The following is a 24,478-nucleotide window of genomic DNA, read 5'->3' as shown; positions in this document are numbered from 1 at the left end:
CGATTTTAGGCATTTCTGTAGAAACAAGCCTCTCTGTGTGACCAAATATCCTTGGGTAATCAAGGACTTGAATTATCAGGTAACCATGTGTGATTCCGCATCCTTATGCACTCCAGCATCTTTATGCGATTTTTTGGCATTCCTGTGGAAACAAGCCTCTCTGGGTGACCAAATATCCTTGGGAAATCAAGGACTCGGGTTATCAAGTAACCATGTGTGATTCGGCATCCTTATGCACTCCAGCATCTTTATGCTATTTTAGGCATTTCTGTGGAAACAAGCCTCTCTGGGTGACCAAATATCCTTGGGAAATCAAGGACTCGTGTTATCAAGTAACCATGTGTGATTCCGCATCCTTATGCACTCCAGCATCTTTATGCGATTTTAGGCATTCCTGTGGAAACAAGCCTCTCTGGGTGACCAAACATCCTTGGATAATCGAGGACTCGTGTTATCAGGTAACCATGTGAGATCCTGCATCTTTATGCACTTTAAGCATTTTATGCGATTTTAGGCACTTTGCTGTGATTAAACGCCCTTATGTGACCATGTAAAATCATACAAACAAAAAAACATGTATATTTATGTAATCAACAATAAAACATGCTTTGTTACCTGTCTTTACCCCACATGCATTTTGAACATTTCAAACTCATGTATTTCATGCAAAAATGCGGACTGGTAAAGAGGCAGTTATGCTCTGCAGATGTGCGACTCCGCAACCTGCAACGTTAGCCATGTGCACAGCAGCAACTGTGCACCCCCCAGTTGTGCATTCGGTTAGCCTGAAGCCAACACCCGGATGAGGACTTTATAGAGACAGAGGCTCTCTAGGCTGAGGGAAGTTATATGCAACTTGAATCTCTGAAAAGACTGCAGCTGCAACCAGAGCTTGTGGCTTCTGATAGTTTTCTCCTCATTTAGGCTGACACCTGTTATCTGTTCTCTGACAGTGAACCTTCATCCTCAGGTCTTCCAATCCCCTGGTTTGAGGAATTAGAGCAGGGAAAGGGACACACCCTGTCTTCTGCTTGTGAGGATGCTGTGAATATAGCAGTTAACCTCTTATAGACCCATAAATGCTGCAACAAAACATATGCAGAGTGCTGCAATGTTGGGGGAGGCTCACGCCTGACAGGGCTGATAGCTCATTCTGTGAGCCGTCTTAAGTCTCTACAGGGGAGGATAGTATCATGCAAGTATGATAAAGAACCACCAGATTCAGGTGGTGATACCCCTTCCTACCCCTGAACCCCGAGGTACTTCCTCTGTATTCAATACAGATCGACAGGAATCTTAGGCCACAATAAAGTCTTCCCTTATGTAGTGAAAACAACTACTTCGGAATACTTGTGGAGCTGCCTATGGGCTGAAGCTTCCACCAGAAAACTGGAACTAGTGAGACCTGTTTTTGGGGGAGGAGGCTAAAGGCAGGTACTCCAAATAATGTGTCCAGACTTGGGCTCTCAGCCCCTGAACAGGTACATTTAGGGTACCTGGGTCCACCAAACCTGAAAACTCCTAAGGAGTCAAAGGCGCTGACAGCCTCTGGAACCGCGCGCTCTGTGTCTCCTCCACCACCGCCGTTGTGCCTCTATTGTTGAAGAGACGCCGCACGCTGCCTGGCTCCGCCCCGCCGATCCACGCCTATATAACACACGTGTATGTGCGCGCGTGACCGCGCGTCCGCGGCGGGCTGCTGAGGGGGAGCTGCAGCCAGGGATGGAGACCACGCTGCAGGGGGGACACGAGGAACACCCAGGCCGACCAAAGTCCTCAGGCCAGTAAGCTTTACTGCTTCACCTCCATAATGCACCTTGTACCTGTTAGCCCAACAGACCACTAGAGCCAGGCAGGGGAAAAGTATGGGTTACAAAACAAACCATCCTGTCTCAACAGACATAGTGGTGGATATGCCCATGCATAGCAGCATAATATAGGCTTACCCATAGTCCCCTTAATGGAGAACCTGCTGACGGACCAAGTCCCGCAGACCCTCCACTTACCTGTCCACGCTGCAGGGTGTTGCAAAGCAAGAGGCCCAGCCTTCACCCCTCACCGTGGGCTTCGTCTCAGACCTTCAGGGACTGGGGTCCATAGCAGGTCACCTCTCCCCTGGACCTATATAGCACCCTGGCAACAGAAAAACATTTGGTCTTTGGTATCGACCAATGTTCTGGAACCCAGGGTCCAGCTCTCAGAGAGAAGCATTATAGGCAAAACCTCGTTCTTCGTACCGAGGCCCGGGTACCGTCCACTTTGGCTATGAAGCACCTTGGACGGATCCGGATTTTATGGAGGCTTCTTAAATCCAGCATGGATCCCTCCAGTGGAGCTCCTCAGAGCACATGTTCATTCGTGACCAACACCTTAGACACTGATGAAAAAACTGAGGTACTCCCAGTATGGGAGGGGTTATATAGGGAGGGGACTTCCTGTTTGGTTGATTACACCAGTGTCCAGCACCTGAAGGTAGGATATATAACCCACATAGTTATTACTAAGCAGCTCTGTGTCCCGTGATGTACGATAAAGAAATGCTAATTTTAATGTGTCAAAAAGTGGCACATAACGCAAAAGGGCCAAACAAACTTAACCGTCAATTATTCTATTACGCAAACTATCGATCTATTGGGCTATACTTAAATGATGGACCAAGACTAGCCTTAATGCAGATATTAGATTTAAAAGGTGTTGTACCAAAATTGAGGTGCCTTAAATTTTATGTGCTGGTGTGATGGGCACACATTTACAGTGCCTTGAAAAAGTATTCATACTCCTTGAAATTCTCCACATTTTGTCATGTTACAACCAAAAACGTTTAATGTATTTTATTGGGATTTTATGTGATGGAGCAACACAAAGTGGCACATAATTGTGAAGTGGAAGGAAAATTATTTTAAATTTTTTACAAATAAATATCTGAAAAGTGTGGTGTGCATTTGTATTCAGCCCCCCGGAGTCAATACTTTGTAGAACCACCTTTTGCTGCAATTAGAGCTGCAAATCTTTTTGGGTATGTCTCTACCAGCTTTGCACATCTAGAGAGTGACATTTTTGCCTAATCTTTGCAAAATAGCTCAAGCTCTGTCATATTGGGTGGCAAGTGTCTTTGAAGAGCAATTATCAAGTCTTGGCACAAATTCTCGATTGGATTTAAGTCTGGATTTTGAATGGGACATTCTAACACATAAATATGCTTTACTCTAAACCATTCCATTGTAGCTCTGGTTGGATGTTTAGGGTCGTTGTCCTGCTGGAAGGTGAACCTCCGCCCCAGTTTCAAGTGTTTTGCAGACTCTAACAGGTTTTCTTCTAAGATTGACCTGTATTTGGCTCCATTCATCTTCTCATCAACTCTGTCCAACTTCCCTTTCCCTGCTGAAGCAAAGCATCCCCTGTTTTATGGTGGGGATAGTGTGTTCAGGGTGATGTGCAGTGTTAGATTTCCACCACACACAGCATTTTGCTTTTAGGCTAAAAAGTAAAATTTTGGTCTCATCTGATCAGAGCACTTTCTTCCACCTGTTTGCTGTGTCCCCTACGTGACTTCTAGCAAACTGCAAATGGGACTTCTTATGGCTTTCTTTCAGCAATGGCTTTCTTCTTGCCACTCTTCCATAAAGGCCAGATTTGTGGAGTGCACAACTAATAGATGTCCTGTGGACAGATTCTCCCACCTGAACTGTGGATCTTTGCAGCTTCTCCAGAATTACCATGAATCTCTTGGCTGCTTCTGATTAATGCTCTCCTTGCCCAGCCTGTCAGTTTAGGTGGACAGCCATGTCTTGATAGGTTTGCAGTGCCATACTCTTTCCATTTTTGGATGATGGATTGAGCAGTGCTCCATGAGATGTTCAAAGCTTGGGATATTTTTTTAAACCTAACCCTGCTTTAAACCTCTTCACAACTTTATCCCTGACCTGTCTGATGTGTTCCTTGGCCTTCATGATGCGGTTTGTTCACTAAGGTTCTCTAACAAACCTCCTGAGGGCTTCACAGAACAGCTGTGTTTTATACTGAGATTAAATAACACACAGATGGACTCTAATTAGGTGACTTCTGAGACAATTGATTCCACTAGATTTTATTTAGGGGTGTCAGAGTAAAGGGGGCTGAATACAAATACACGCCACACTTTTCAGACATTTTATTAGTAAATTTTTTTAAAAACCATTGATCATTTTCCTTATTTTTTTTCTTGGGCAGAATATAATGATGTTAATGAAGTAGCGTGCTGCTAGTAATGATTTCATTGTCATTTACATTGCATAAACATAAAAACAGTGCTCCCTAGGCTGTTGGGTTCTTGAGCTAGTATTTGTGCCATCTATGTGCTTGCCGTTTAGGGCAGTTAAAATAAATATATGGTTCACTTTCGAAGGGTTAGCATGTATGTAAAGACATTTTTAAACTGGGGGAGGGGTTATATTCTTTCTTTTTTATTAATTTTTATTTTGCATCCCTACTGGGAGATTTGCCCTGGGGACTATGGTTACTGAGACTGATAAAGTGAGAAAAATCCGAAATTTTAGAGTGGTCACCAAAGGAAAAAGTAGGGGGAAATCAGCCAATGGGGCAATTTTTCTGGTAACAACGGTCTAAAGTAGGCCACACACTAGTATAATTTAGTTTTGTCCGAATCAACATTTGTGTTTGACCACAGTGATGAGAAAATTTAAAATTAGCAGGATGAAGAATTTTTTTCTCGAACTGATTGATTTTTAACCGTGAATGTGATTTAGTTGGAGAAATTCAACCTAACGAAATCAAATGTTAACAGAAGACTACATTTTGAAATATTTTCGAATGCCATTTTTTAAGTCATTAAATGCACTAATCAAAATTTTCATTTGAAGGTTTGTAAAGAAGTCTACAAGTCAATTAATGAAGGTAGAATGCTTCACAATTGTATTATTGACCAGACCATGTAAAAAAAAAAAAAAAAATCAACTCATCAAAAATCTATATGCAGCTATACATAAACATCTTATTAAACAAATAAAAAGATATATGTCTTATAGTTTTAGTAATTTTTTATAAATTGTCCAACAAATAAAATATTTAGCAATGCACTCGCCTAATATGGTTCCAAAACAGCAATGTTAACAGCGTGTGTATCACAGAAGGTGACTGGAATTGCTGCCAACTGGAAGTGACGTCACAAACAGATCTGGAACAAACGACGGTGGTTCTGCCTCAACGCCCTTCACACTGTATCATTCTCAGGAAGCATTGAGGCGGGACCACTGTCAGCGGTTCCAGGTCCATTCAGGTTGTCACTTTGGGTTGGCGGTAAAACTCCGGTCTGTGGAACACACGGCGACTCCGTAATTAGGAGCCGTGGTGCGCTCCCTTTGTGTAAGGCTGTTTACATGTATGCTTTTTGGCACCATATTATGTAAGTGCATTGCAATATATTTTACTTGTTGGATGATTTAGTAATAATTACTACACTAGAAGACCTTGGCATTTTTATGACATCTGTCACAATTTATAACAGCGAGAGGTTCCTGAAGTCCGAGTATTGCTGGAAGGTGTTGAGGTTCCTTTACCACATCTCTGGAGGAACTATTGCGATGCATGCTGATTGGGTCATGTTAGGTCACTTTTGTTAAGTTTGCATTTATACTTGACGAGGTGGAGCACATATCGATACAGAAAGAAGACGCAAGTATTTCATCATCCTTACGGTGTTGGAATGTAATTTATTCACCCATGTTTATGGACATTTTGTATTTTTATTTGTTTATTAAGATGTTTATGTATAGCTAGATATAGAGTTTTGATGAGTTGATGTTTTTGTTGTTGACATTGTCTGGACAATAATATAATGGTCTTCGCTCTACCTTTTTCATAAATTCACTGTTTTGGGTGTTGTCAGACACTTACAGGGGTAGCTGTATCACCTTGATAATTCAATTTATGTTTTGTTAGGTGCTTTTTCCTGTTTATTTCAAGAAATCTACTAGCCGGCATGGGTGCTCAACCTGTGGCTCTCCAGCTGTTGCGGAACTACAATTCCCATGAGGCATTGCAAGCCGCTGACAGGTACAAGCATGTCTCCCAAAGGCTGAGGCATTATGGGAATTGTAGTTTTGCAACAGCTGGAGAGCCACAGGTTGAGCACCCATGTACTAGCGTATGGCCAGCTTAATATGGGTATTAGCCCACTTTGGTGAGATTTCCTCTGATTTCCTGTGGTTTTTTTTTTCTCCAGGGCAGGAAATTAAGGAAAATATCCCCAGTGGGGGAAAAAAATAGACCAAATTAACTTGATAAAAGTTTAACCCTTGTGTACTCTATTCAAAACTTTATATATATATATATATATATATATATATATATATATATATATATATATATATATATATATATATATATATATATATATATATATATATATATATATATATATATATATATATATATATGTATATATATATATATATATGTGTATGTATGTGTGTTATGTATGGATGCTAAAAAAAATATGCATTGATGGGTTACCTTTATCATTTGAAAGGTTGTGTTACTTAAACTTTGAAAGCTAGTTTTAAAGAAATGTGCCACAAGTTTTGTTTTGATATTTGGCAAATAAATGCCTTTTGTGTTCTTTTTCCCTTCTCTTCTTTGTGCTGCTCAACTTGTGGCTTGGACCCTTTTTGTTTTAATCCTTTTATCATGAAAAATATTGGCCATTGCAAGGTAAGAAGCCATATATTCTTCTAAATACAACCTATCTAATGACCGCGTTTTTTGTTGTCCTGCTCCGCGCAGTTCACAGTATACTGATAAGTCAAACAATTTTGCCACAGTGGAAAAAACATTAGAAGATATTCTTGACCAGACTGACAATGGGAAGGAAAGTCTAATTTCTGACTTTGCTTCTTGTCTGTCTTTATCTGACCTAATAAATGAAAGTTCACGTTCAAACCATAGTAGTTCAAAACCTGCTTTTCCTGAGAAGAGTCTTACTGAATTACTTTCATATTCAAAAATGTCAGAGGATTCCGGTCTGTCGGCAACTAAAGCTCTTGAAATAGCCAAACACTCTAAACATACAGCTGGGATTCCAAATTTAAAGGAATTGCAATTAGACCAATTAAAAAGTAGATCTGTAAAGGGATCAGACTATATAGATTTTGCAAACCATGAATATTTGGGTGCCTTAAACAGTTTCCAAGCATCTTCTTTTCCTAAACACTCTGCACCAGAAAATCATGTCTTAAATGAACAGATTCATTTATTTGGCAGTCTGAGTTCATTTTTACCTTCTGAGGATAGTATGTCTTCTGATGGAGAAAATTTGTCTGTTCCCAAATTTGGAAGTCCATCCCTGGCAGATCTGATCCTGGAGCATAAGGATAGGAATGTCCTTCAAGACCTTTGTATTGAAACTCCACAGAGGAATCCAGATGTAGAATTGCAGGCTGACTCTATTGTAGCATTTTCTCAGTTGTCAGAACTATGCGCTACATTAAGTGATGTCCCATCATTGACAGCATCCTTGTCATCGCTGGCTGGTACTCAGCCGACTGCTGTTAAGGATCCACAGATTTCCCTGTCTGATCTCATTTCTGAAGTTGACAAGCCTGTTTTTGATGACTTTAATACATTTCCTATGCCTTTTACTGAAACTGATTCAAATATTGATCTCCGCTCTCTCATTAGTAAACCTGTTGACACTTATCCTCCTAGTCTTAACATGCAGTCAGCAACTTCAGTACCTTTAGAATCAAAACATTCTAGTTACAGAAATTCTTACCCTCCAAAATATTCAAAGAATCTTAAAAAACATACCCATTGCGTAAAGACTTTAAAAGCCAGACCTTCTGCGTTTGCTTTAAGTTTATGTTATAGATACATTCCAAAACCATGCATGAACACTGTCTTAATGCTTCATCAGGACCATGAGCATAATTCATCAGATGTAATTGGTAACCTGGATAACCCAGCACTGATCCCTTTTGATTTTCAAACACCTTCCCCTGATGACATTGTGAAAGAGAGCCAAAAAAAGGCCTTTGCAAGATAAAGCAAGCAATGTCTTTCAAAAACGATTTTCCTACTTTTTCTTTTCACTGTTGCTATCAATTTTACAGTGATTTTATGTACAGTTTTCCTAAAAGGAGGCATACGTCTTCTTATATTTTAGAAAGTATTTTTATTTTTGTATTTCATAATTTTCAGCAGGGATTTTTAAGTGCTACTTTTAGATACTAATGTATTGGTTTGCCGGATCAATAGATGATGCTTGCTGGTATTTTGGATGTGCTCACTGAACTCTGCTACACAACCATAATGTGTCCTGAGACTTTCTTCATAAAAACAGCTCAACTCATTTTAAACCAGCAGTTTTACTGATGAATAATTTTGTGAATTTCAGTATTGAAAGTTACTTTTTACTGAATTGTCGTATTTGAAATAAAATTATTTTAATACAAAAGCACATTATTAATAGGTAATAGCATTTTAACAGAGCGTTTGCTTCCCATATGTACCTTTTTTTAATAGCAGTTGCTTGACATGTTAAAATAGTTTTTTGTGCACCTAGAATTGTTTTGATTTAGAGTATAGTTTTTTTTGTTCTTTTTTTAATATAATTACTTTCTCCTTTTGAAAGACTTGGCTATTTAGTAATGTCTGTTAGAGCTGAACTCCAGGCAAACGGCAAAATACAGTGTTAAATATACCTATTTGTGTACTACGATACGTGCCAAAGTGGTTTTATTTCTATCTATCCAGATCTGAGATTTACACAGTCCAGCTTGGTAAGCTGACTTTTACCTTATGCATTTAAGAAACGCAACAAGGTCACTTCTTTTTCCCCCAGTCTGTTATTGGACAGTGAAGGAGCAACATGACTGCTGTACAAAGGAATACATGAGGCATAATACTTGCCAAATTTGAGTATTTGTATTTAAACTACCTCTGACTTTTTAAAAATAAATATATAACCATATTAAATTGTGTTTTTGCATATTTGCCTAGAGTTTAGCTTTAATTTACAGCTTTGTAAGTGTGATTTCTGGGCATGCAGCTATGTAGAATGTTTGTTTGATTTTGACCTACACAAAACAGGGTGCATAACATGTACCTCAGGGCAGCATATTAGGTCTAGTGTTAAAGTAGCTGTAAAGGCTGAAGGTTTCTTTACCTTCCTGCATTGTATGCAGGAAGGTAAAAACCTACTGTGTGCTGCTCCCTCACCTGAGCCCCCTCTCAATCCAGCAATGTGCACCAGAGCCTCAACTTCCCGTTACTCCCTCTTTGACAGCAGAGGGAGCCATTTTTAAAACCAAATCTTTAATACCACTTTAAGTTACTTTACAATCAGATATGCTTTGAAACAAGCATCATGATACCAGAACACTGTTGACTTGGGCTACTGTTTCAAAGAACAGATTCATTTTTGATGTCCAAAAAAGAGCATGTTGACATATGGGTACCAAAGCGTTGTCTATATTCTTACTGATAAACATCATGAAAGATGTAGGATAGTAATCTGAGAATTAATTTTATACTCCTTTCAGGTTTATTTTATGTTGATTCCATTGCTGGGTTTCCTATCTCGGCTTAAAGTGTTAGTAAACTGTGTTATTTTTGCCCACAGATAAGCTTATTATAAAGCTTACCTGTTGGTAAAATATCTCCTAAATGTGCACCGTTATGGAGATATTCTAGCCAGCAGCAGCCGGGGATGGCACCAGCACATGCACTCTGAAGGAGCGGCATAACAGCGATGTTCTTTCAGATCTGCGTGCTGTGGCCAAGACTCCTACTCGCATGCGCGGAAGTGACGTCATCGTGGCTCTGCCAGTCAGAAGGCCGGAGTCCGCGAACCTGGAAGGAAGACTGGGTGCAGATGGAAGCCTCTGCAGAGGTGAGTTTTTTTACTTGTGTGCTAGTAACAATTTCCCTTTGGGATTATTAAAGTATTCTTTATTCTGTGTGTATTCTGTAGTATGTGATGCATACTAGCACATTATGATATTGCCTTGCAGGGCGAAATGCTTTATTTTTACTTATTTTTTTTTACTGTACTACCGTTTTAAGATGGTTTGCAGTGGTTGTCTAAACCAGCAATCTTGCATTTAAAATACTGTAAGATTGTTTGGTGTGATATAATATTAGGGATAATGTGGGACTAAAATTACGCAATTTTACCAATTGCCCCTTTTTGCGATTCGGGACTGCGTCGCTTTAACTGACAATTGCACGGTCGTGCGACGTGACTCCCAAACAAAATTAGCGTCCTTTTTTTCCCACAAATAGAGCTTTCTTTTGGTGGTATTTGATCACCTCTGCGGTTTTTATTTTTTGTGCTATAAACAAAAATAGAGTGACAATTTTGAAATAAAAAATCTATTTTTTACTTTTTGCTATAATAAATATCCCCCAAAAATATATATAAAAAAATGTTTTCCTCAGTTTAGGCCGATACGTATTCTTCTACATATTTTTGGTAAAAAATATCGCAATAAGCGTTTATCGGTTGGTTTGCGCAAAATTTATAGCGTTTACAAAATAGGGGATAGTTTTATTGCATTTTTATACATTTTTTTTTTACTACTAATGGCGGCGATCAGCGATTTTTTTTTTTTCGTGACTGCGACATTATGGCGGACACGTCGCACAATTTTGCCAAATTTTTGGGACCATTGTCATTTTCACAGCAAAAAATGCATTTAAAATGCATTGTTTATTGTGGAAATGACAGTTGCAGTTTGGGAGTTAACCACAGGGGGCGCTGAAGGGGTTATGTTTCACCTAGTGTGTGTTTACAACTGTAGGGGGGTGTGGCTGTAGGAGTGACGTCATCGATTGTGTCTCCCTATAAAGGGGATGACACGATCGATGCAGCCGCCACATTGAAGCACGGGGAAGCCGTGTTTACACGCGTCTCTCCCCGTTCTTCAGCTCCGGGGACAGATCGCGGGACCCCAGCGGCGATCGGGTCCCACGGTCCCGGAGCTTCAGACCGGGTCGCAGGCACGCGCCCCACGGCTGGGTAGATGTACAGGACGTGCCGGTACGTCCATCTGCCCAGCCGTGCCATTCTGTGGACGTATATCTACAGGCGGCGGTCCTTAAGTGGTTAATTTGCCCATTATCCATGGTTCTTTGAATAATCTAGATGAGGCTGCTAAAGAAAAAAAAAAAAACCTATAACATAAATGGGTAAGTTGGCCAATGGTGGAAACGGATGCCTTGCTGCATCGGAAAGGCTACATTTTGGTTGAATGCTTCTAGCGTTTCTCAACTATGGTCCTCAGATAACCACAACTGCCCATGTGATTTTATCTGATTTTGGGCAGGTAATTTGGTAATCTTAGCTAGGTGATTACTTCTCTTAACTCAGAACTAACACTTCTTTACTTAAAAATACTTTTTAGCTGGTTTATTAAAAAAAAAAAAAAAAAAAAAAGAAGAAGACTGCTTCTACTTGTCCAGAATGGGTGTTCTTCAAGTATTTGCTCTGTTGTAGAATGTTCAACATCCAACAAACTTTAGATGTGTCAGGTGATTGTTTTTTACTGCTGGCTGCTATGCCACAATGGGGAACAGTAGGGAAGTAGCAACTTGCAGGTGGAACCACAGTGCACAGAGGGGGGACTAAGCCTCCGAAGTGAATGTTAAAAACTCTGCCAGTGGCTTAGGTCTGCCAAAAAGTGAATATTTGAGGAACAGCTGGTTGGACAGGTGAGCATAACCATTTTTTTTTTTTTTTTATTAGAGCATGTGTTTTTGTTCATCGACAAGTCTTTTTGAAGCCGTATTAAATTCAAAAGCAAACATTTACTATATTCCTGAAACTATAGACACATCTCTCGCATATCAGCCAGGCAAGTGGGTACTGGAGGAGTGTGTAGACTGAGGATTGCTTTCTAGAAAACTAGTGATATTCTGCCACATTGCACTTAAGCCTTGGAACAGCCACATGACTGACGCTTAATTACTGCTTTTTATTAGTACATTTTCTACCATATGTACACTATTGCTGAATATTATGACGTATCAGGAATTTATTGATGCAACTTTGTAAAGTTAATTATAGGCTCGTTTTTAAAGTCTTGTTTTAAGCATGGATGTATATAATGGCATGCATTGACTGTGAACTGTCTTGAGGGTAGCTATGCTTTTGAATCATTGAAAGGGTCAGTCCATGAGCCACAGCATTTCTATTCAACAGTATTTCTACTCTTTGCGTTGGCATACAGTTTTTAAAATTATGAGTACAACAAAACTGTTCTTGCAATCTTTGAGCAAATCTATTTTAATGAATGAATGTATTTTTAAAATAAATGTGATCATTGTTTGCCAACGAAATATACACTTAATAAAAGGTGCAGAGAAAGTTCAAATTTCACATACAATGAAAGTTATTTGATTCATATATATATTTTTTTTCTTCCTGTTGCTGCTTTCAGTGCAGTTTGTGGTAACTGTAGTATTCATAAAGTGCACACAGAATAATGAACGCTTTAGACCTCATGCAGACTGGGTTGTTTAGCCCTTCTGCATGAGATGCTGGTGTTTTTGTGCGGCACAGGCGCACCATGTAGCCCTGCCGCTGGCAGCCTCCAAAACGCTGAGAGGCCTAAAGCTGCTGTGGGTGGACAGTGTAATGAGATATACCAGGGATGAGTGCTTAGAACGCATTACAGGCATTTGTCCCTGGGCGCATACTGCCCTAAGCAGTAGTACCACTCAACCGCAGCGGCTTGCAGGCTTCTGGCAGTGGGGGTTGATAAGGCACCCACACAGAGTATTTGTACTTATGGTAAAACTGTTACAGTACCCATTCCATTACCTGCTTCCCACCTGGCCAATGTATATAAACCGGGCAGGTGCTGTTCTGGGAGGACATACCCGTACACACAACGGCGTGATCTGTGGCACAGTAGATCAAATTTCTAGGTACCATGTGATCTCTGTGTGCAATCACATGTCCACTGGTAAATGACTGTAATGAATGGCATCCATTCATGATAGCATTATTTACTATTGTGATTTCTGTGACGGATCACAGCGATAACCTGGTACAGGACCAATCACAGCTGACCAGTACCATGCAATAGCGGTGGCCAGTCACAATGGTAAACAATGAACCATGAATGGAAGCTATTCTTGACAGTTAAAATTATTGGTTTTACAGTAATCGTCACTGTAATAAGCAACCACATCCCGATTACCTCCTCCTCGCTATAGTGACACTGCACAACTGTGGTGACAGTATGAGAGAGTGGGTAACCGCTCAAAGAGAACCAGGTAATCTGATTCCTGTGGTCCGAGCCAAGGGTGCAGGAAGCTCATAGCTATGAAGAAGCACTAAGGCATAGTGCGAAACGTCAGCTTTTCTTTTGTTGTGCTGTTTTTTGCTGTGGCATGTATTTTGTGATTTTTAATTAAAGGAGGAGTTTTTTTGGAGTGCGGCTGTCCCACCTTTTTTCCTTCATCCTAACCTGTGGTGACAGTATGTATATAAAAAAAATAAACAAAAAAAATACTTTTTTATTTAATTTTTTATTACGTACTGCCATCAATTCCCCTCCAAGTGACTGCAAGTGTTTACTGCCCACAACCTCTTGTGTTAATGAGCCCTAATAGTGCAGCAAGTCACAGTTCTCAGACCACCACTACACCAGCCACAGTGTTGCCAGACCAGTGTAGCAAGCAATCGTTTTTCTGACCAGTGTCACCAGACCAGTGTATGTCAGTAACCGTGTTTCTTATCACAGCCACACTAGTCTGTGTCCCCACGCCAGTGAAATCGTGTCTGATGGTCGCCGCTCCAGGCCCAGTGTCACCAGACCAGCGCAAGTCAGCAGAAGTGTTCCTGATTGCTGCTACAGCAGTTCAGTGTTGCCTCTGCCTGCCACCCGTACTAGCCCTGGCCTGTTTGTTGACCATGTCTCTGCCTGTGCCTAAACTAACTGATCTGCAGTTCTGAAAGTATTTCTGAGGGACGCCAGACATCCCCTGTGGACAGGTGGACTCCTGGAACCACAGCAATTATTTTGTTATTTTTTTTCTTTAGCCTCCTGTACTTCCTAGCCAGTGAACATGGCATTCCTGGGTGCAGCCAATTACCAGTAGGCTAGGCTTATAGGACGTGGGATTGCTATAAGTGATGCTACACTAAACTATATTTCCTGACCACTTGTATAGATCAATCATTACAGGACATTGGTTTTGATTTTTGGCTCCCAGGTGTCTTCTATACAAGTACCAAGCTGAGCTTAGGAGCGCACTCTTAAAGGGAGTTCTCCTAATCTCAGCTTGTTACTTTGTATAAAAGACAATTATTCGCAACTCACCTCGTGGAGTTTCAATGATCATAAGAACGGTGAAGTATCGGCCCAGAACTACACAGGAGAATCTTGTCAAAACAATTGGTAACGCACTACCACATGAAGCACTGAAATCCTGCAGCACCCGCAAGGTCCCCCTGCTCAAGAAGGCACATGTACAGGCCTTTCTGAAGTTTGATAATGAACATCTGAATGATTCGGATGAGAACTAGGTGAAAGTGTTGTGGTCAGATGAGACCAAAATCGAGCTCTTTGGCATCAACTTAACTCACTGTGTTTGGAGGTGGAGAACACCATCCCCACCGTCAAACATGGCGGTAGAAGCATTATGCTTTGGAGGTGTTTTTCTGCTAAGGAGACAGGACAACTTCACCACATTAAAGGGACAATGGACGGGCCATGTACGGTCAAATATTGGGTGAGAACCTCCTTCCCATAGCCAGGGCATTGAAAATTGGTTGTGGATGGGTAGTCCAGCATGACAATGACCCAAAACACACAGCCTAGGCAACAAATGAGTGGCTAAAGAAGCACACGAATGTCCTGCAGTTGCCTAGCCTGTCTCCAGACCTTAATCCCATGGAACATATGTGAAGGGAGCTGAAGGTTCGAGTTACCATATGTCGGCATCGAAACCTTATTGACTTGGAGAGGATCTGCAAAGAGGAGTGGGACAAAATCTCTCCTTAGATGTGTGCAAACCTGGTAGCCAACTACAAGAAACATCTGACCTCTAATTGCCAACAAGGGTTTTGTCACCAGGTACAAAGTCCTGTTTTGCAAAGGGGGCAAATACTTATTTCACTCATTAAAATGCAAATCGATTTATAACTTTTTTTAAATGCAATTTTCTGGATTTTTTTTGTTATTCTGTCTCTCACTGTTAAAATAAACTTACCATTGAAATTATAGACTGATCATTTTTGTCAATAGGCAAATGTACAAAGTCAGCAGGGGATCAAATATTTTGCTTAAAACATCAAATTGATAAGACCATATTTGGATAGGTAGCAACATCAAAAATGTAACAGATACAGAAATGTGGAGACCCTCCTGAGTGGACCATGTAGATGACAGCCTAGGTGGGGAGGGTCCCTCAGACATACACATAATGATACCAGTACATGGGGAGAAGAGTAGTGTGGGACTTTTTTTGGGTGTAATTTTAAGTGTGGCTATGCTGTGTGTGGGAGATAACTTGTTAAAATGACAACTGTGGGAAAATGTATTTAATTTATTTTCCAAAAAATTGTGGCAAAAAAATTATAACTTAAGAAAACCTCACCATTCATCATACTAAATACATTGGACTATCTACATTCTAAAAAGGGGTCATTTGGGTGGTATTTGTACTGTACTAGCATTTTAGGACATCAGGAAATAAGATAGGCAGTCAATACATCAGGATTGGTCTATTTTCAAATATACATACCATTGTTTGTAGACAATATAACTTTCAAACACACTTTTTACCAAAGAGATGTTGCAGAATAAATTTTAGTCTAAATTAATGAAAAAAGATTTGCAACATTTTCCAGTATAAACTACAAAATTTTAATGTTTGGCTCACTGAAGTAAAGTTGATGTCAAGATTTGCATGATGGTGCACCCAGGTTATTTTTTCTCCTGGGGTCTACTAGAAAAGGGGTAGGCAACCTTCGAGAGATGAAGATCTACTTGAACAACACTGATAAAGTCAAAGATCACCGGGGCACAGTGTCCTGTTAGGGACACTTCACACCAAAACATGGTGCCAGAAAGGCACGTTCATGTGTGTTTCCCGCACCATGTTCAAACAGCAGTGCCTAAAAACAGGGCAAAAAAAAAAAGATGGTAAAACTAACTTTTTTTTTTTTTTTTTTAAATAAAATATTTGTACTCTGAAAAAAATGTAAATAAAGTATTACAGGAGAGTGCAATATGCAGAGAATACAGGGTTCACCAGTGCATTACGCTCAGAATGCAGGGATCAGGAATCTCCTGCGCTCAGAATGCAGGGTAAAGGAATACATTACGCTCAGAATTAACAGTTTAGGAGTGTGTTGTGTTTAGGATGCAGGGATCCTCGATGCGTTGCTCTCAGGATGCAGGGATCCTCGATGCGTTGCTCTCAGGATGCAGGGATCCTTGATGCGTTGCTCTCAGGATGCAGGGATCCTTGATGCGTTGCTCTCAGGATGCAGGGATCCTCGATGCGTTGCTCTCAGGATGCAGGGATCCTTGGTGCGTTGCTCTTGGGATGCAGGAATCCTTGGTGCGTTGCTCTCAGGATGCAGGGATCCTCTGTGCGTTGTGTTCGGTATGCAGGCTTCAGGAGTGCGTTGTGTTCGGTATGCAGGCTTCAGGAGTGCGTAGCGCTCGGAATGCAGGGTTCATGGGGGTGATGTAAAGGATGGCAAAGGACACTGCTATAGGAGTGACCCTGCCCATAACCGTGCCCTGTGACCCTTCACATCAGCCCCCCTACACACACACACACTCCCGTTTTTCCCTATAGCAGTAACCTCTGGCCCCCCCTTCCCACCCATAGCAGTGTCCTACCTGTGTACACAGCCGAGATCAGGAGGCTGCACAGTTCTGGACAGAGGGCAGTATCTGGCAGAGTGACTTTCATATTGGCGAGCTGGTGATTGGTTGCTTAGGACCACCCTGTGTCCTAGCACCCAATCACCTGCTGTTTAAATTAAAAAGTTATTTTGGCCCTCCGTCCTGAGCTGTGCTGCCTCCTGCTCTCTGTTGTTCGCTGTATCCAGCGGCGGAGGAGCCTGTGGGAAGGAGGAAGAGAGACTGGGACATAGAATGCACGGAGGAGGAGGATGGGTGGAGAGAGGATTGCCACCTAGAAGGCGGAGGTCGGCAGCGCAGAAACCTGCCCATGGTTAACAGGTAGACCGCGATCAATGGGTTGCCGCCCCCTGCTCTAGAAAAATTTTGGCTTCTAAATTTACATCCAAAGGTAGCTTCAGGTAGTTTAACTATGAATAAATATTCTTGAACTGAAGGCGGTTCTCTTCTCGCTACAGTTAACGAATGACAGATTGCAAGAGAGCCCCAGATTGTTACCTGTCAGTAGATATGGTCCTTTGACAATATTTATTTATGGCATTTGCTTTTTTATTTTTCAAGGTACCATTCTTCTTACCCTACATATGCACTTTTACATTATATACTTTTGCTTTGTAGGTATTCTCTAAAGGATGTGGCTTCTCTCTGTTGTGTTAGCAGTGAACAGTTCACTTTTTTTTATACCATTACCACCTACTCTGGAAAGTCTATGACACTCCAGCTTTCATGTGAACATGAATAAACATACAAAGTAGCCTATACGTAGCTACAGGTTAAAGGTTTGACAAAACCTCAACAGATAAATATCTGTATGCTTTGCAGCAGTTTTAGTATTATTTTCCAATCCTGTTTATGTTGTCTTTGTGAAGTTCCGATTGGGTCTTTTTGTTGCTTTCTATTGTTAATGCACACATAGTTGAATGCATAACTTTGCATTTGGACCAGATGGGTTGCTGTTTACCCACTTCCTGACCAAGCCATTTTTTGCGATACGGCACTGTATCGCTTTAAGACCCCTTTCACACTGGAGCTTTTCCAGGCACTTCCAGTGTGAAAGCCTAATTGCTTTCACACTGGAGCGGTGCGCTTGCAGAACTTTAGAAAAAGTCCTGCAAGCAGCATCTTTCGGGCAGTGGAAGAGCGGTGTATACATCGCTCCTCCACCGCTCCTGCCCATTGAAAAATTAATGGACACCACTGCCGAAGCGCCTGCAAAGCTCCTTGGCAGCGGCACTACTTGGGCACATTATTCGGTTACTAACGGGGCCAAATAGTGGCGTTTTACTGTCAATGCCCACCCCAGTGTGAAAGCTGCCTAACTGACAAGTGCATGGTCGTGTGGTATTTGATCACCTGCTATAAACAAAAAAAGAGCCACAATTTTGAAAAATATATATTTTTTTATCTATATTGATTGGCTTGCACAAAAGTTATCACGTCTACATACTATGGGATTTAGGGACTTTTATTTTATTTTTTTTACTGGTAATGGCGGCGATCAGCTTTTTTTTTTTTTTAGCAGGACTGCAGCGGAAAAATCTGACCCCAAATTACACTTTTTGGGGACCAGTGACAATATTTACATTCTTTATTACTATAAAAATGCACTGATTAATGTATAAATGACACTGACAGTGAAGGGGTTAAAACTAGGGCGATCAAGGGGTTAACTGTGTTCCCTCAGCGTGTTTAACTGTAGGGGGTCTGGGCTGCCAGGGACATGACAGATCACTATTTCTGATCAATGGGAACAGAAGATATCTGACATCTCCCCTGTCAGAACAGGGATGTGCTTTGTTTACATAGGCAGATCCCCAGACATCGAGTCTGCCGGACCCGTGGGCATGCTCCCACTATATCACTTAAATTAGCTGATGTACAATGGCGGCGATTCACAGTATCCTGCCACCTTGCTGCAGTACAACTGCGGCGGGTGGTCGGGAAGCAGTTAAACTAAAGCTGCAAACATGAAATGTGTGTATGCTGGAATTCTGGCTGATCTTGGATATATTTTCTGTGCACATTAATGGGTAATTGCAACTCCTGTTACATTTTGACAATCATGCAGGCAGCAATAAAAAAACAGTTGCTCCCACAACCACATAAATGTGCTGATGTGGATGTTATGTGTTTGAATTCTCATATTGGGCAAGGACTAATGAGATGAGTAACTGGTGTTAGTGGCAGCAAATGATTGACACGAGCGGCTGATTGATAAAGAAAGTAACGGTGTTAATATCATTTCTTGACTTCCACTGCTGTGTTGTAAGCAAAATAACGTTGCGACTTTACAGCTTAGAATTTTTATTTCTACTGTAGTTGGTATATTCAGTTTAGATTCGTTTTCCATGTGGTGCTTTGGTCTACAATAAATACCGTATTTATTCGAGTATAACGCGCACCCGTGTATAACGCGCACCCCTAATTTTCAATTAAAAATCGGTATAAAATCATTGTAATTGCCAAAAATTATTTATGTCCAGCCATGCCCCCTGTATGTCCAGCCATGCCCCCTGTATGTCCAGCCATGCCCCCTGTATGTCCAGCCATGCCCCCTGTATGTCCAGCCATGCCCCCTGTATGTCCAGCCATGCCCCCTGTATGTCCAGCCATGCCCCCTGTATGTCCAGCCATGCCCCCTGTATGTCCAGCCATGCCCCCGTATGTCCAGCCATGTGCCCTTACCTTTAATCACGCGGCGCGCGGGAACATTACAGACAGCGTTCGTTTGAACAGCTGTTTTCCCTGCCACGCATAGACACTCCCCCTTGCTCGCGATTGGACAGATCCGTCCAAGGGGGAGTGTCTACACGCGGCAGGGAAAACAGCTATTCAAACGAAAGCTGTCTAATGTTCCCCCGCGCCGCGTGATTAACGTTGTAGCGGCTTCGGTAGCAGCGGCGTGTGCGGCGGCGGCGGTAGCGGCGGGGGGGGTTAAAGTCCTCGAGTATAACGCGCACCCAAACTTTGATCTTTTTTTTGGGTATAAAATTTTGCGCGTTATACTCGAATAAATACGGTATGTATTTTAGAGGGATTTACTTCTATTTAAATCCCCGCTCCAGGATCGGTGTCTCTTAAACAACAATAAAAACTGTGCTCCTACTGTACGATACACGATTCAGATAAAATATACTGCCATATATTAATAACCTCATCCACTACTCTGTCCAGCTATTTATATTCTAAGGAGAGCAGAGCTTCCTCCCTCCAGAATAATGCTGATGATTAAACAGTAACTGGATGGTGTTTTTCTTGAAGCGTTTTTTTTCTCAGACGTATAGGGGATATTTGATCTATCAAGAAGTATAGTATCATAAAAATAACTCATTATACACATTTTTTAACATATACATATTTACACTTCCATTGTATTTAAAAAAAATCGCTCACACCTGACTGCAGACATTAGAAATTTTAAGCAAATCTATGGTCACAGCATGCACATTCATTTTTTAACATCAGTATTGAAATGGCAATATAAAAACTGTTAATTTAACCATCGAATATATTCTTATTTCAAAAATCAAAAATCTCCTTTCATGTTGTAAATACAGGCTGTCTGCTGGCCATCTCCTTCAACAACTTTCTGGATTCCCTGCTTGCTTTATAGCTTCACCTCTGCTGTTTACAGTGCCTTGAAAAAGTATTCATACCCCTTGAAATTTTAGACATTTTGTCATGTTACAACCAAAAACGTAAATGTATTTTATGTGATAGACCAACACAAAGTGGCACGTAATTGTAAAGTGGAAGGGAAAGGATAAATGGTTTTCTAAATTTTTAACAAATATGTGAAAAGTGTGATGTACATTTGTATTCAGCTCCCTGACTCAATACTTTGCAATTACAGCTGCAAGTTTTTAGGGGATGTCTCTACCAACTTTTTGCCCATTTTTCTTTGCAAAATAGCTCAAGCTCTGTCAGATTGGATGGAGAGTGTCCGTGAACAGCAATTTTCAAGTCTTGCAACAGATTCTCAATTGGATTTAGGTCTGGACTTTGATTGGGCCATTCTACCAAATGAATATGCTTTGATCTAAACCATTTCATTGTATCTCTGGCTGTATGTTTAGGATTGTTGTGCTGCTGGAAGGTCTGGTCAGTCCCGAGTCTTTTGCAGACCCTAACAGGTTTTCTTCTAGGATTGCCCTGTATTTGGCTCCATCAACTCTGACCAGCTTCCCTGTCCCTGTTGAAGAAAAGCATCCCCACAACATAATGCTGCCCACCACCATGTTTCACGGATGGTGTGTTCAGGGTGATGTGCAGTGTTAGTTTCTTCACCACACATAGCTTTTTGCTTTTAGGCCAAAAAGTTCCATATTGGCCTCATCTGACCAGAGCATCTTCTTCCACATGTTTGCTGTGTCCCCCACATGGCTTCTCGCAAACGGGATTTTTTTTCAACAATGTCTTTTCTATTTTGCCACTCTTTCATAAAGTCAAGATTTGTGGAGTGCATGACTAATAGTTGTCCTCTGAACAGATTCTCTCTGCAGCTCCTTCAGAGTTACCATGGGCCTCTTGGCTGCTTCTCTGATGTATTGCTCTCCTTGCCCAGCCTGTCAGTTTAGGTTTAGGACAGCTATGTATATGGTGGGTTTGCAGTTGAGCTATACTCTTTCCATTTTCAGATAATGGATTAAACAGTGCTTCGTGAGATGTTCAAAGCTTGGGATATTTTGTTTTTATAACCTAACCCTGCTTTAAACTTCTCTGCAACTTTTTCCCTGACCTGTCTGGTGTGTTCTTTGGCCTTTATGATGCCGTTTGTTCACTAAGGTTCCCAAAAAAAACCCTGAGGGCTTCACAGAACAGCTGTATTTATACTGAGATTAAATTACACACATATGGACTCTATTTACTAATTAGGTGACTTCTGAAGGAAATTGGTTCCACTAGATTTTAGTTAGGGGTATCAGAGTAAAGGGGGCTAAATACAAATGCACATCAGACTTTTCAGTATTTGTAAAATAAATGTAGAAACCAGTTATCCTTTTCCTTCCACTTCACAATTATGTGTCACTTTGTGTTGGTTTATAACATAAAATACATTAAAGTTTTTGGTTGTAACATGGCAAAATTTGAAAAAGTTCAAGGGGTGTGAATACTTTTTTAAGGCACTGTACTTTTAATTTCTAAGGACTACATTCGCTATGGTACATTGCTGATGACAAGCTGTTATTCTTGTACTAACTCCACCTTTTGAAACTTCTGCCTTCAGCATATTTCACAAGTTAGGCTCTGTGAAATATGTGACGCAGCAGTGCCTATTCACAGGGCATAGTAAATAAGTAAATGTGTGGGAATCTTCACAGAGTAGGTTTACAAACTTCTTCAGGATCATTCAGATGAATAGGAATAGGCTATATATCATTGAAATTTAATATGGCAATTACCATATCCTTTTAGGTTTTGATCATAGATGCACTTTAATAAATTTTCCCTGAGCTAAGCTCTCAAATTAGTGGTTTGAACCTCGCATACGGACAATTTGCTTGTGAATATCGTCATCTTTTATGTAGTTTCCTTTTTTTAAAGGTTATATCCACCCAAAACTGATTATGATTTTGGTTTGGATTGGATTCTCTGGTTCCATTTAGTAAAGCTGCTTCTCTACCCTCGGCAGGGCTGTGCCAGACATTTCTAGGCCTTATCCGCAGCAGCTGTGTGACTAGACCATACTGGTTTCCTGTGGAATATCGTAGCAAACAGATGACAACAGAAATGCTATCAAAATTCACATAACATTTATACCAGCACTTTAATTTTAGCTGTAAAATAATAAACATAACTTCAATATTAATTAAAGTCTTTTCTTTGTGCTTTCAAGGGCTGCAAAACAGATAAAACACCTATCACTTTTTGTGATATGCGTGTTAACTTTCTCTCTTGTAGACACAGCGGACAGTCAGAGGATACATGCCGAATACAAGGGGAAACCACTTCTTAAAGCAGACCATAGACAAGTTAAAAAAAACAAAAAAAATTAGTGTCGATTTTGTTTTTTGCATCATTAATCATTAACCACTTGCCGACCAGCCCCAGTCGTTTTACGGCAGCTGGTCGGCTCCCCTGCGCCGTGCACCCGCGATTGCTCGTTACAGAGCGGGGACCGGAAGCTGTGTGTGTAAACACACAGCTCCCGGTCCTGTCAGGGGGAGAAATGCTGATTTTCTGTACATACAATGTATGAACAGAAGATCGTAATTTCCCCTAGTGAGGCCACCCCCCCTACAGTTAGAACACACCCAGGGAATAAACTTAACCCCTTTTCCGCCCCTAGTGTTAACTCCTTCACTGCCAGTGGCATTTTTATAGCACTGATCGCTATAAAAATGCCAACGGTCCCAAAAATGTGTCAAAATTGTCCGCCATAATGTCGCAGTACCAAAAAAAAACGCTGATCACCGCCATTACTAGTAAAAAATTTTTATTAAAGGGGAGGTTCACCCTAAAAACGACTTTCTAGTATTACATTGGCCCCCCACATTACAATACAATTATGCCTATTATGTTTTTTTGTATGCTGTACATACCTTAGGAACAGCTAATTCACCCGTGGCTTCCGGGTTGCGAGTCCCGCGGGAGTGGGCGTTCCTAACATGCTGGTGATTGACGTGATGACCAAAAACGAGCCCCCCCCCCCCGTCGCGTAAGCTGCGTCACGATTGCCAATCGTGACGCAGCTTACGCGACGGGGGGAGCTCGTTTTTTGTCATCACGTCAATCACCAGCATGTTAGGAACGCCCACTCCCGCGGGACTCGCAACCCGGAAGCCACGGGTGAATTAGCTGTTCCTAAGGTATGTACAGCATACAAAAAAACATAATAGGCATAATTGTATTGTAATGTGGGGGGCCAATGTAATACTAGAAAGTCGTTTTTAGGGTGAACCTCCCCTTTAATAAAAATGTCATAAAAATACCCCCTATTTTGTAAACGCTAACTTTTGCGCAAACCAATCAACGAACGCTTATTGCGATTTTTTTTTTAATTGTTTTATTTTTACGAAAAATATGTAGAAGAATACGTATCGGCCTAAACTGAGGAAATTTTTTTTTTATATATATTTTTGGGGGATATATATTATAGCAAAAAGTAAAAAATATATTCTTTTTTTTTTTTCAAAATTGTCGTTCTATTTTTGTTTATAGCGCAAAAACTAAAAACCGCAGAGGTGATCAAATACCACCAAAAGAAAGCTCTATTTATGGGGAAAAAAAGGACGGCAATTTTATTTGGGAGCCACGTCGCACGACCGCGCAATTATCAGTTAAAGCGACGCAGTGCCGAATCGCAAAAAGTGCTCTGGTCTTTGACCAGCAATATGGTCCGGTGGTTAATGTGCCAGCGAACCCGCTCCTTCGAATTTACTCATTGCGATCAGAAACTAACGCTGATTTGACCCCACTGATGATGAGAAAAACTGACTTTGTTAGAATGTTATTTTCCCAATAATTTTCATTTGAAATTCTACCTATCTATAGTCAGTTTTAAGCAGCTGTTGGAACAGGTATACCTATTGAAAGATTTTCATTTTATTCCTATTCCAAAGGCCACTCAAAATATTGGATTTTCCCATCAGTTT

General features: G+C 40.9%; 1 protein-coding gene across 2 annotated transcripts in view; it reads left to right on the top strand.

Annotated features, from left to right (window-relative positions):
- Positions 1–24,478, top strand: part of HBS1L (HBS1 like translational GTPase) — a 174,415-nt gene that overhangs the window by 41,400 nt on the left and 108,537 nt on the right. The window contains exon 5 of one of the 2 annotated variants that reach the window (XM_040350476.1): positions 6,714–8,559. The exons of the other annotated variant lie outside the window; for it this stretch is intronic. Within the exon in view, the coding sequence (XP_040206410.1) occupies positions 6,714–8,038 (1,325 nt within the window). The 3' untranslated portion in view covers positions 8,039–8,559. Of the gene's footprint in view, positions 1–6,713; positions 8,560–24,478 lie in introns of those variants that run through there. 2 annotated transcript variants of the gene reach the window in all.

The sequence above is a fragment of the Rana temporaria genome, chromosome 4, assembly GCF_905171775.1.
Source record: "Rana temporaria chromosome 4, aRanTem1.1, whole genome shotgun sequence".
In the NCBI taxonomy this organism is placed as follows: domain Eukaryota; kingdom Metazoa; phylum Chordata; class Amphibia; order Anura; family Ranidae; genus Rana; species Rana temporaria.
This window is presented reverse-complemented; position numbering and strand designations above follow the sequence as displayed.